The sequence below is a fragment of the Amblyraja radiata genome, chromosome 46 (genome assembly GCF_010909765.2).
Source record: "Amblyraja radiata isolate CabotCenter1 chromosome 46, sAmbRad1.1.pri, whole genome shotgun sequence".
NCBI lineage: Eukaryota > Metazoa > Chordata > Chondrichthyes > Rajiformes > Rajidae > Amblyraja > Amblyraja radiata.
In genome coordinates this window covers 8,123,627-8,137,616 of record NC_046001.1, presented here as the reverse complement: position 1 = coordinate 8,137,616, position 13,990 = coordinate 8,123,627, and the positions used below count along the sequence as shown (strand labels likewise).

Below are 13,990 nucleotides of genomic sequence, written 5' to 3'. Positions count from 1 at the left end.
GCTGCCCTCAGGAAAAAGGTACAGGTCGCTAAAGTCACGCACTGCCAGACTCAAGAACAGCTTTTACCCATCAGCTATCTTGGAACTGAACTCTGTCTCGGGAGCGGGTTATGGGGAAGGAGGGGGGGTGGGAGACTGTGTTAATTTATGTAAATGTGAATCCATGGGTGGGTTTGGGGAGGGAGTGCAAAAAGTATGAGTATGTGAATGTTTGAAGTTCTTTTAAATGGAGAGACACAGTAATCTCGATGTATGTGACACATGCAATGACAATAAAGCATTCTGATTCTGATTGCACGTTCTAAACAGAAGCTCTTAACAGCTCAGTTTCAATCTTAATGATACACATACACCACATGTCATCCAGGCATTCTTTGCTTGTGCTTGATTCCTAAACCACTTAATTTTGTTACTTTAGATAGAGAAATAAAAGCAGAGTAGCAAATTGGTGCATTGTGAATTATCATTCTGCAGTGCTTGATCATCCTAGCTGCACAGAGAAGCTCTTCTCCAGCACTGCCCAAAATGTCCCTTCTAAACCAGGTATTGCCAATCTTTCTTGATTGCAGAAGCTGTACTGTACTTACCCCATGATTTCCCACCCAAAGTAATTCATCTTGAAGGTCAAAATGCGATGCAGTTACAGGGACTCCAACTTCTGCAACAACTGTGTGTAGTTCTGAATACATGCCTTCCACAAGATGTACAGATTCAGACACAGAGACCGACATGCCATCTAACTGGACACCTTCTCCTTCCAATTCCATATTCTGCAGCAAGGTCGGGTCAAGTCTGGGATCCAGCGAATGCTCAATTGAGGAAGCACTGATGCCAGGATGAAGAGGCGAGGTGTATTCTCCAAGGCCAGAATCAAGACCATTAAAATTCATGGTTTACTCTGGGGATGCAAAAGACACATAAGAAAAACAACTCCAGGCAATATACACATATTTTCAGTGTTATTAACCCGTGTTGATTTGCAGCAAAAAATACTAAGTTTTCTCATCAGACAATACCCTTCCCTACAAACTGCACAGCTGAGAGATTCTGTTACTGCACTATGCAGGCCAGACAAAGGACACACTATAGGGTGATTTCACGAAAGGTCACTGGGTCATAGGTCTTCACGCACGGAGCCACAAAATCCAACTGGGGTACAAACGTCACTTCCAGTACATGTTATTAATGCTAGAAACGCGTACTTTCAAACCTGTTAAAAACCGCGAAAACGGTTTGTTTTTGCGCTATAAATAACTGTGCCAGTTGGGGTGACCGTGAGACACAGCTATCCTACTTTAGAGTACCAAAGATTAAGAAAAATGAAGGTAAAGAGAAGAGAGAGCTGAAGGGAAAATCACATCGGAAGTTGTTGGCCGTGCAGATATAAAGATAGAAAATATCGGGAATTATCGCGTTTGCTCACTGCATTTCATCAAAACTAAGGCATTATTGATGTTTTGATGAAATGCAGTGAGCAAATGCGATAATTCCCGATATTTTCTATCTTTATATCTGCACGGCCAACAACATCCGATGTGATTTTCCCTTCAGCTCTCTCTTCTCTTTACCTTCATTTTTCTTAATCTTTGGAACTCTAAAGTAGGATAGCTGTGTCTCACGGTCACCCCAACTGGCACAGTTATTTATAGCGCAAAAACTAACCGTTTTCGCGGTTTTTAACAGGTTTGAAAGTACGCGTTTCTAGCATTAATAACATGTACTGGAAGTGACGTTTGTACCCCAGTTGGATTTTGCGGTCACGTGGGTGAGGATCTATGACCCAGTGACCTTTCGTGAAATCACCCTATTTCACTCGCACCTCTGTCAAATACTGGACACTTTTTTTAAACTTTAGAAAGTTTCCACACGTATATCAGTGCTGGTGCTTGTGTATTACTGCACAGCAAAGGTAACATTGTACAAATGCACAAACTATAAAGTCCAATGTGTAAATCCATAATCTACCATAGAAGATTTGAACTGAAAGTAAAACCACAACTCTTCCAAGGTCTAGCAGTGCAATATGCAAGGCAACAGACATAACAGAGACAAAGCACGTGCAAGGATTCAGCTAACTCCCAAACCTGCTTATGAGCCAAACAAGTAGCTAGCTTTTTTGTACATCTTCATCATTCTATGGTGCTCGTGATACAACTCCCCATAACTTTGATTTTACATTAATCATCAATCATCCACACAAGACACTTTCTCCAGTCATAAATTGACAAGAAATAATATTTTTTATTAAGTTTAGCATTATTTGGCCAGGACAATCACAAAAGCAAATACCAAACATACAGGATTAGTAAGTTTGCAGATGACACTAAAGAGGGTGGTATTCTAGATAGCAAAGATGGTCATCAAAAATTACAATGGGATCTTGATCAGTTGGGCAAGTGAGCAGAGGAATGGCTAATGGAGTTTAATGCAGATAAATGGGAGGTGTTGCATTTTGGGAAGTCTAACCAGGTCAGGTGAAATTTTAAGAGTACAGAAATTTTAAGAGTACAGAATCTTTATGTCCCTGTTCGGTTGAAAGGAAATAGTAAAAATCGGAAAGAGCCATGGTTTTCAAGGGAAATTGGACACTTGGTTCGGAAAAAGAGGGAGATCTACAATAATTATAGGCAGCATGGAGTAAATGAGGTGCTTGAGGAGTATAAAGAATGTAAAAAGAACCTTAAGAAAGAAATTAGAAAAGCTAAAAGAAGATATGAGGTTGCTTTGGCAAGTAAGGTGAAAGTAAACCCAAAGGGTTTCTACAGCTATATTAATAGCAAAAGGATAACGAGGGATAAAATTGGCCCATTAGAGAGTCAGAGTGGACAGCTATCTGCAGAGCCAAAAGAGATGGGGGAGATATTGAACAATTTCTTTTCTTCGGTATTCACCAAGGAGAAGGATATTGAATTATGTGAGGTAAGGGAAACAAGCAGAGTAGCTATGGAAACTATGAGATTCAAAGAAGAGGAAGTACTGACACTTTTGAGAAATATAAAAGTGGATAAGTCTCCAGGTCCGGACAGGATATTCCCTTGGACATTGAGGGAAGTTAGTGTAGAAATAGCAGGGGCTATGACAGAAATATTTCAAATGTCATTAGAAACGGGAATAGTGCCGGAGGTTTGGCGTGCTGCGCATGTTGTTCCATTGTTTAAAAAGGGGTCTAAGAGTAAACCTAGTAATTATAGACCTGTTAGTTTGACGTCAGTGGTGGGCAAATTAATGGAAAGGATACTTAGAGATAATATATATAAGCATCTGGATAAACAGGGTCTGATTAGGAACAGTCAACATGGATTTGTGCCTGGAAGGTCATGTTTGACTAATCTTCTTGAATTTTTTGAAGAGGTTACTCGGGAAATTGATGAGGGTAAAGCAGTGGATGTTGTATATATGGACTTCAGTAAGGCCTTTGACAAGGTTCCTCATGGAAGGTTGGTTAAGAAGGTTCAATGGTTGGGTATTAATGGTGGAGTAGCAAGATGGATTCAACAGTGGCTGAATGGGAGATGCCAGAGAGTAATGGTGGATGGTTGTTTGTCAGGTTGGAGGCCAGTGACTAGTGGGGTGCCACAGGGATCTGTGTTGGGTCCACTGTTGTTTGTCATGTACATCAATGATCTGGATGATGGTGTGGTAAATTGGATTAGTAAGTATGCAGATGATACTAAGATAGGTCGGGTTGTGGATAATGAAGTAGATTTTCAAAGTCTACAGAGAGATTTATGCCAGTTGGAAGAGTGGACTGAAAGATGGCAGATGGAGTTTAATGCTGATAAGTGTGAGGTGCTACATCTTGGCAGGACAAATCAAAATAGGACGTACATGGTAAATGGTAGGGAATTGAAGAATGCAGGTGAACAGAGGGATCTGGGAATAACTGTGCACAGTTCCCTGAAAGTGGAATCTCATGTAGATAGGGTGGTAAAGAAAGCTTTTGGTGTGCTGGCCTTTATAAATCAGAGCATTGAGTATAGAAGTTGGGATGTAATGTTAAAATTGTACAAGGCATTGGTGAGGCCAATTCTGGAGTATGGGGTACAATTTTGGTCGCCTAATTATAGGAAGGATGTCAACAAAATAGAGAGAGTACAGAGGAGATTTACTAGAATGTTGCCTGGGTTTCAGCAACTAAGTTACAGAGAAAGGTTGAACAAGTTAGGGCTTTATTCTTTGGAGCGCAGAAGGTTAAGGGGGGACTTGATAGAGGTCTTTAAAATGATGAGAGGGATAGACAGAGTTGACGTGGATAAGCTTTTCCCACTGAGAGTAGGGAAGATTCAAACAAGGGGACATGACTTGAGAATTAAGGGACAGAAGTTTAGGGGTAACATGAGGGGGAACTTCTTTACTCAGAGAGTGGTGGCTGTGTGGAATGAGCTTCCAGGGAAGGTGGTGGAGGCAGGTTCGATTTTATCATTTAAAAATAAATTGGATAGTTATATGGACGGGAAAGGAATGGAGGGTTATGGTCTGAGCGCAGGTATATGGGACTAGGGGAGAATACGTGTTCGGCACGGACTAGAAGGGTCGAGATGGCCTGTTTCCGTGCTGTAATTGTTATATGGTTATATGGTTATAGGGCAGGACCTTCACGGTGAATGGCAAGGCTCTGGGAAGATTTGTAGAGAAGTGGGATCTAAGAGTGCAGGTACATAGTTCCTTGAAAGTGGCGGCACAGGTGAATAAGTTAGTCAAGAAGGCTTTTGGCACATTGGCCTTCATTAGTCAGAGTTTTGAGTACAGAACTTGGGTGATATGTTACAGCTGTACAAGGCACTGGTGAGGCGACAGTTGGAGTATTGTGTTCAGATTTGGTTGTCCTGGAATGTCGGAAAGATGTTAAAATGGAAAGAGTGCAGAGAAAACGTACAAGGATGTTGCCAGGATTTGCGGGTCTGAACTGTAGGGAAAGGTTGGGCAGACAAGGACTGTATTCCGTGGAGCATAGGAGAATGAGAGGTGATCTTATACAGGTGTACAGGATCATGAGGGAAATAGATAGGGTAGATGCACAGACTTTTTTTTTTTTTAAATACACAGAATAGGGGGATCAAGAACCAGGGGACATAGGTTTAGAAACAGACATAGAAAATAGGTGCAGGAGTAGGCTATTCGGCCCTTCGAGCCTGCACTGCCATTCAATATGATCATGGCTGATCATCCAACTCACTATCCTGTACCTGCCTTCTCTCCATACCCCCTGATCCCTTTAGCCACAAGGGCCATTAAGATTAGAGGGGAAAGATCTCACGATAATCTGAGGGGCAACTTTTTCCACAGAGAGTGGTGTGTATATGGAATGAGCTGCCAGAAGTGTGTATATGGAAGCAATTAGTTGGTATGGTAGTTGAGGCAGAAACTATAACAACATTTAAAATACATTTGAACAGGTATATGGATAGGAAAGGTTTAAAGGGATATGGGCCAAACACGAGCAAGTGGGACAAGTGTAGATGGGGCACCTTGGCCGGCATAGGCATGCTGGGCTGAAGGGCCTGTTTCTGTACTGTAGGATTATAAATGAAGCATTGATACAAGCATTTGATTTACACTTACCACTGACTTCCAAAGTCCAATCTTCCATGTATTTCTAAACACGTCAAAGCTGCAAAATAAGAGATCAACGGTATTGGGAAAGGAATTTAGAAAAGAAAAAAATCACTCCAAATTACAACCCATTTCTAATCAAAGTAATTACATAACTATTTTGAAGAAACACATTCACATCCTGGGAACATTTCCCCCAAAACATATGAAAACAGAAGTCCAAGCTTTTCCCTTTCAAAACATATTAATACCTTGCTGAGTCACAATGTATTTGTTAAGGTAAATATTGCTGAACAATTCAACACCAGGGAACATCAGCCTATTGACTTCATTCCATATACACAGTTGCATATCTCCAGGAGCCAGTTACTGGATCGTGAACAGGAGTGAAAACCCTGACCAAGTTTCCACTTTGAACCCAGTGATATCAATTCAAATAATTGAAATTTACTGCGCCGTCCGAGGTAAGTTCACCAATACCAATGAAACAAGCAGATAAATAAAGAGCTTCAGGAATTAAACTGAGGCAGGGTCCAACATAAAGCATGTCTAAATTGTTTCAAAGAAGCAGGTGGAGATAAACAGCTGAAATTTGCTATTAATTCAAATCTCATATAAACATAAATGTTGCCAAATTGGAATCAAAGGAAAGGCTGCCTGTTCTTTCATAAAATGCCTATTACAAATATCACTCTCACAACCAAGACAAATACCAAGAACTCACTGACAGCGGAATGCTCCCATCAATAGTCTGCTTTAAATGAAGTCACCGACATTTTCAATTGTTAAAACTGTATGCATTGCAATGGTCAAAAAGAAAACATGCTGCATGAAACTCTAATAGTAAAATAATCTCCACTTAAAAAAAGTCACAAAAGCTTAATAACAGGAAATTAAATGGTATTCTGATCAAAAATAGAATAAATTCTAAGGGCAGAAAAGGTAGGTCAGGAATCGCGTCTAATATCTACTTGACCCTTTAAATTACTGGATCTTTGAATCCAGAGAAATCACGATTGCTTAGTGTTATGCCAATGTAGAACAAAACAGATATTTCTAAATGTAGCGTTAGGAAAGTGGAAGTTGACTACAAGATGCTGTGATCACATATCAAAGCATAATATAGCAATGCATTTTTCAGTATTCTTCACGTAGATCGTTATATCACTTACATAAAATATATGGTGGTAGGAAAAAACCCAAAATAAAACAAGACAACAAAACAACATCGCTGGAATTTAGAAGGGTGAGAGGGGATCTTATAGAAACATATAAAATTCTTAGAGGACTGGACAGGGTAGATGCAGGAAAAATGTTCCCGGTGTTGAGGTAGTGCAGAACCAGGGGTCACAGTTTAAGAATAAGGGGTAAGCCATTTAGGACTGAGATGAGGCAAAACTTCTTCACCCAGTGAGTTGTGAATCTGTGAAATTCTCTGCCACAGAAGGCAGTGGAGGCCAATTCACTAGATGTTTTCAAGAGAGAGTTAGATTTAGCTCTATGGGCTAAGAGAATCAACTGATATGGGGAAAAAGCCGGAACGGAGTACTGATTTTGGATGATCAACCATGGCTGGCTCGAAGGGCCGAATGGCCTACTCCTGCACCTATTTTCTATGTTTCTAACTGAACGGTCTCACTGTATAATGACACCAAAGGACATCAAGAGGAGCGACCAACAAAAGTGGGCAAATAAAGTGCACTTGTTAAGAATTAGCTCAAAAGGAAAAAGAAGAAAGAAAGAAATGCAATTTTAACAGCACCTTTCATGGCACTTCAGAACACTACAAAGTACTTTAACAATTATATATTTCAGAAATGTAGATAACTTATACAATGTAGAAAACACAGAAGACCACAGCAAGCTCCCAGAACCTTGTGATAATTGCCAGATGAAATCTAGATACGTTCATTTTGGGGTAAACATTGGTCCAAAGGCATAAGGGAATAATACCCCTGTTCTTCGGAATACCACAAAGGGACCCTTTACATCCACCGAGAATGTAGACAGAGTATAACACTTCATTCTAGAATGACCCCTCCGACAATGTATGGCTGCCTCAGTACCACAATGTCAGCCCGGATATGTGTGCTCTGGAATAGGGACAAACTAAGAATCTACTTGCAAGAGTGACACAAACAGAGTTACAGTTGGAAAGATCAACACAGAGGGAAAAAATGACATTAACTCTCATGGGCCTTCGAGCAAGTAAAAACTTCAAGAAAACCACAGATGGACACAAAGTGCTGGAGTAACTCAGGGAGACGGGCAGCACCTCTGCAGAGAAGGAATGGGTGACATTTCGGGTCGAAACCCTTCTTCAGACTGAGATAACCATGTTTATTTCTAAAAATCAAAACTTCGGACATATCACGTAGAATCAACTCTGATGCCGGTATGTCCAGTACCGCACAAAAACACGTAACTGATATGTTAACATCTAACGGACATTTCCCATTGTTCTGACTTCCAGATCTCAAAGAGCTCTGGCCATATTCTCCTTTCAGCGATGGTCAACGACATAGACGTTCAGACCCGAGTTAAAATGTCAACCAGGCCCAGCTACATCTCTGGGGTGTTCCTCCTCATTACTTCTTTTTAAATTCTGTTTTCGCAGCCCATTCATTGCGTTTCAGTATTAAACCTACCAGCGCTTCTTCTTTGACATTTATCATATCACACTGAATACAAATAAAACATAAAACAATCAGGCGGCACAGGCCGAAGCTTCAAAACCGAACCAACTCCCCAGAACTCGCAACCGCAGCTGCCTCTGTCCGGATTGACAGCCACATGATCCAATCATCTGTTTGCAAACCATTAGTGTTTATATGTTTCAACCAATGGAAACGGTGGATGAAGGCGGGGCTTATACTGGCACGTGTACGGAAGCCGCACGGAGAATTGACTCTCGCACATCCAAAATTAAATTGAGTTGTAGGGGATGATCACAAAGAGATGGGGAAGGAGGGCATCTGCACCGCTCAATGGTAGCTGGGGAATTCATATTTGGGTCAATAGTCAAGAGGCATTTAGGCAAATGAGGCAACTGACACTGTACCAAAACTCCAAAGTCGTGGATCATCTCCAAACTTGGAGTCAGCACTCACCTCTGCAACTGGATCCCCAGACTTCCTGACCCAACAGACCACAATCAGTGAAGATAGGGGACAAATCATCCTCTACAATAATCCTCAACACTGGATGCATTCTCAGCCCCCTTCTTTACTCCTTGTACACCCACGACCATGCAGCCAAATACAAATCCAACTCAATTTACAAATTTGCAGGAGACATCACCGTAGTGGGTCGAATATTAAATAATGACGAGACGGAGTACAGGAAGGAGATTGAGAACCTCATAACCTGGTTCCAAGACCACAACCTTTCCCTCAATGTCAGCATGGCAAAGGAGATTGTGATTGTATTTAGGAAGCAAAGCAGTAAACATACACATACATTGATGGTGCCGAAATAGAGATGGTTGAAAGCTTCAAGTTTTATGTAAGGAGTAAATATCACCAGCAACTTGTCCTGAGCCGGCCATGTCGAAGCAGCAGCTGAGAAAGCACACCAATGCCTCTACTTCCTTGGAAGGCTTAGAAAGTTTGGCATGTCCCCAACAACTCTCACCATCACACAAACAAACATCCCTTCCATTGATTCCATCTACACTTCATGCTGCATCAGCAAGGCCACCAGCATAATCAAGGACCAGTTTCACCCCAGACACTCTCTTGTTCCCTCTCCCATCAGGCAAGAGGTACAGAAATTAAAATGTACACCTCCAGATTCCAGAGCAGTTTCTTCCAAGCTGCTACTGGGTAACTGAACCATCCTTTCACCCACTTAAGAGTGGTTTTGATCTGCCATCTACCTCATTGGTGACCCTCAGACTATCTTTAATTAGACTTTGCTGGACTTTATCTTGCACTGAACATTATTCCCTTTATCCTGTATCTGTACACCATGGACGGCTTGACTGTAATCACATGTAGTCTTTCCGCTGACTAGATAGCACGCAACAAAAAAGCTTTTTGCTGTACCTCGGTTCACGTGACAAAATATTAAACTAAACAAAGTCGGGTTTGGCAGATGATGATTGAGATGAAGATAAGCCAATGAAAGCTGGAGAGGATCAAAAGAGTAGCAGGAAACAGTGAATCCAGCGATAGGACAGAAGCTTGGAGGTCATGCCCTTAACTTATTTATTGGGAAAATGAACTTCCAAAAAAGATTAAAGAAGCCATCTAAAAAAAATTTGAAAATGCTGTAAGCACTCAACAGGTTAGGCTGCATCCATGGAAAGAGAAACAATTCATACTTCAACTTGAAGACCAGTTCAGTATTCAGTATTTACTTTCATGTCATTTTAACTGAGTACTTACATACACAGATGAAACAAAAAAATTGTTTCTCAATCAGTTCCCATCAGTGCAGTTAATAAAAACAGAATAAATACATATAGCTTTAAACATTTTAATTACCATATCTAAAATAGGCCTAAAAATTGAAGTAAAAACAGACATTCAGACCGAACAGTGGCTTTGCTTTGACAGGTGCCTAGCTGTCAAAGTATGGGCGAGGTTAGATGTGTTGGTGTATGATATATGGGGAGGGGACACAGTCCGTTAACCAGTCTTATTGCCTGTGGAAAGAAGCTGTGTAGCATCCTGCTGGTTTTGCAGCTGATGCTCCTGTACCTCTTCCCAGATGGCAGAATGGAGAAGATGTGGTGTGATGGATGATAGGGGTCCTTAATAATGGAGATGGCCATTCATCAGAACTGGAAAAAGCGGTTAGCTTTAAATTACAAACAGAGTGGGAGGGAATGGATAGGAGAAAGGGAATAGCTCTGATAGGGTGAGGCCAGGGTTGTCATACAGTTAAGCTGTAGATGGTCTGATATGTTAATGGAAATGAGGGAAAGTTAGCATGACGAAAGAATCATAAAAGCTATAAAATGAAGGCAGTTAGCGAGCGCCAAGAACATAAAAGCTATGAAACGCTAAGCTGTAGGAAATGTCCAACAGGTTTGGCGGGTGCTAAGGGAGAGAAAACAAAAAAGGGTCAATATTACAGATTGATGACCTACATTAGACTGCCCACTTCTAATTCATACAGAGAGCACAAGTTATCTCTAGTGATAAACCCAACATTGAGTCCAGAATGCTACAAGGTTCCCAGATGGAAGATGAGGAGGTATTCTTCAATCTTACCTTGGATCTCTGTCTCCATCTCAGTGAATAGATTAGTGACAAACATCCAATACAATACCACAGATCCCCACGGCTATCTCAACTGTATTTTCTGCTTCCTACAAGGACTCCATTTCATTCTCTCAGTCCCTCAGTCTCCGTCACATCTGCTCCGACAAGACTGTCAACACAGGTGCCTCTTAAATTCATTCTTCCTGAATCATGGCTTCCAATCTACCATAACTGGTAGAACCCTTGACCTAATCTCATCGATTTTCCACAGCTGGACAGAGCAAGGGTTCACTTTCCACTTTGCATTCAACGAAATATCCCTCGTAATGTCCACCACCTTCAACAAGATTTCACCATCAGAGACATCTTCCCCTCCTCTGATCTGGAAGAGTTTAGGGGCTGAGGAGCATACCTAAGAAGGACAACAGGGGGGCAAACATGGGCAGCATATAGCCGAGAGATAAAATTAAGGAGAATCCAAAGAGATTTTATAAGAGATATGACATTAAGGAAATTAGAGAGAGAAAAGAGTCCCTCAGAAACCAAAGCAGACATCTATGTGTGGGGCCACAGGAGGTGGCAGGTAATCAATGATTGTTTATCCATTGTTTTTACAGTGGAGAAGGCTATAGGAAGGATTAAGCTAGAAAGAGTGCAAAAGTGACGAGGATTTGAGGATCTTAGCTATAAGGAGAGGTTGGGCAGGCTAGGACTCTATTTCTTAGATAGACATTATCTCTGCACAAACTAGGATCTAACCTTGGTCCCCCGAGGTATGAGATGGTTGCATTAAATGCTGAACTATCTGGTATCAGAAGGATACAGACTCAAGCTCAATGTGTAAGAAGGAACTGCAGATACTGGTTTAAACCGAAGATGGACACAAAAAGCTGGAGTAACTCAGCGGGACAGGCAGCATCTCGGGAGAGAAGAAATGGGTGACGTTTCAGGTCGAGTCTGAAGAAGGGTCTCTATTTTCCTGACCAGTGCCTCAATATCCTTCATTAACCAGGGTTCTATAATCCTGCCAGCCTTGCACTTCACTCTAACAGGAACTGGCTGGCCTTGAACTCTCCCTATCTCACGTTTAAAAGTCTCTCGCATGCCAGACGTCCCTTTACCTGCAAACAGCCTCTCCCAATCAACCTTTGCAAGTACTTGTCTAATGCCATCAAAATTTGTGGACCTGTCCCACATTTTCTAAGAACTATTTTAAAACTCGAAAAACAATAATGTGTTCGCCTATGGAGAAAAAAGCTGGTGAATGGGACCAAAGGGATCACTTAACGAGGAGCAATGATAGCATTGAATACACTGAATGGCCTCCTTTTGCACCATAACAATTCCATTATATCACAATTTTCCTCCCTCAAATAATACTCCCTCTAAAAGCAGATTTACTGGACAATCACCTCAGTTGTAAAGATGGCACTTTCAGTACCGGGTAAAAATTGAATGTCGATAAACAGGAAGATCCTTTGTTATGGTTATTGGAGGGCACACATTAGTGAATTCCAGTTAATATGGATTGATTTTTTTGGTGTTGTTGATCTATGACTGTGAGGTGAAATTGACCTTTATCAATGTTTAATCAAAGTTGAATCCAACCCAATATGAGCAACAGAGAAAGGTTACAGCACTGCATAAGAATCCAGCATAGAGCATTTGAGAACCACAATACAGTGCTATTTAATATCAAATCTCGCTTCCTTTGGCAAGGGAACTAAGTTGAACTATGTGACGACACAACCAGCAAGCATTCATGTCCTGTGACTCTTTACAAGCCATGCTCCAGTTCACAGAAATCTGTTGAAAAGAGAAGCAACGCCTACGAAATATGACGCTGCGTTTTACACCTGATGCTGCGTTACTGTTGACGATACTTCCCTCGACATTTACCTGTAACATTTTGGAAATAACATAAATGATTTAGGTTTCTGTGTTGCTGCGCAATTTGTGGAATTACCCTGAAGAAGGGTATCACAAGGTGATGTTTCTTTAATGATTTATATCATTTTAATTTTTCCTGTTGTACTTTTCTCCCCTAACCAATTTTTCCTATATCTCTCGTGAAGCAGCTGACCATTGACTGCAGTTTGGCCTCACAATTACACGTTGCCTCCCTCTGTGGCTACCCCTCATGTTTGTTTTAACAGGATTCAAGTTTTCACCTCACAATCACAGATTAACAAAAAACTTCCATCCTTAACAACCAAAATTAATGTGTGCCTTTCAGTAAATGTAACAAAAGATCTGATATTCTTATTCTATTTTTCATTTTTTAATTATGAATGTAATGAACACGACAAAAAAAAAAACAATTTGTAAATTTAGGCAATTTACGCTGACAATTCATTATATAAATCTTTTATTGGTATCCATTTATGAATAAATTGTCTACCCTTACCCTACTGATGTTGTACAATCCTGAAAAGTCATATGGATAAAAACTGAAATAAACACCTTAAAAAAAATCAGATTCTGCCCATTTAGGGATTGAGACTTGATGATGCTTACCTGTCTGATTTTCACCACTGAGTTTGAAGGTTTTGAATTTAAAATCATAAATCCAGTGAGTACAGCAGAAGTGCTGCCTTTCAGATTGGATGGTTAACTTGTTCTTTTGGGTGGACATGTAAGATCCTGTGGCACCATTTAAAAATTAGTGGGGCAGATATTTCTGGTGATCTTCCCAAATCTATCCCTCAACCAAACCCAACAACAGATTAGCTGACAATTTATCTCATTGTGCTATGTGGAGAATAGCACAATGAGTTTTTCATTTCTGTGACTGCAGGCTGTGTTTTGATTATTGTTGCACAATTAATTTCCCAATGTACCTTATTAAAGCCCCTTATTAATAAGGGGCTTTAATAAGGTACATTGGGAAATTAAATACTATTCCCACTGGTTGGTGAGTCAATATTAAAGGGCCTAAGTTAAAGATCATCCCCAAAAGAACAAAGGGACAGGTTTGGGGAGTTTTTCTGTTGTAAGCTGTTTTTAAGGGGATGGATTGCCCGAGTACAACAGTGAAGAAAACAGGATCCCTTATAACTTTTAAAAGGGAAGTAGAAATAGATTTTTTTTAAGGGATAATAACTGAATGGTGACACATCTCAAGTTTGCCAAATCCACTTCAGGGCATTTGAGGGCCAGCTGTGTGGAGGATGGTATCAAGTCATGTGTAGGTCCAGATTGGGTGAGGATGGAGTCTTCCCTTCCTT

The 13,990-nt window shown here is 40.8% G+C and overlaps 1 protein-coding gene across 2 annotated transcripts in view; it reads right to left on the bottom strand.

Annotated features, from left to right (window-relative positions):
- Positions 1-8,398, bottom strand: part of pan2 (poly(A) specific ribonuclease subunit PAN2) — a 65,232-nt gene extending 56,834 nt beyond the window's left edge. The window contains exons 1-3 of one of the 2 annotated variants that reach the window (XM_033015528.1): positions 8,202-8,398; positions 5,563-5,611; positions 588-898 (exon numbers count right to left, since the gene is read on the bottom strand). In XM_033015528.1, the coding sequence (XP_032871419.1) occupies positions 588-890 (303 nt within the window). In that variant the 5' untranslated portion in view covers positions 891-898; positions 5,563-5,611; positions 8,202-8,398. The remainder of the gene's footprint in view (positions 1-587; positions 899-5,562; positions 5,612-8,201) is intronic. The other variant, XM_033015529.1, reaches the window with a different exon arrangement.
- Between the last annotated feature and the right edge of the window lie 5,592 nt (positions 8,399-13,990).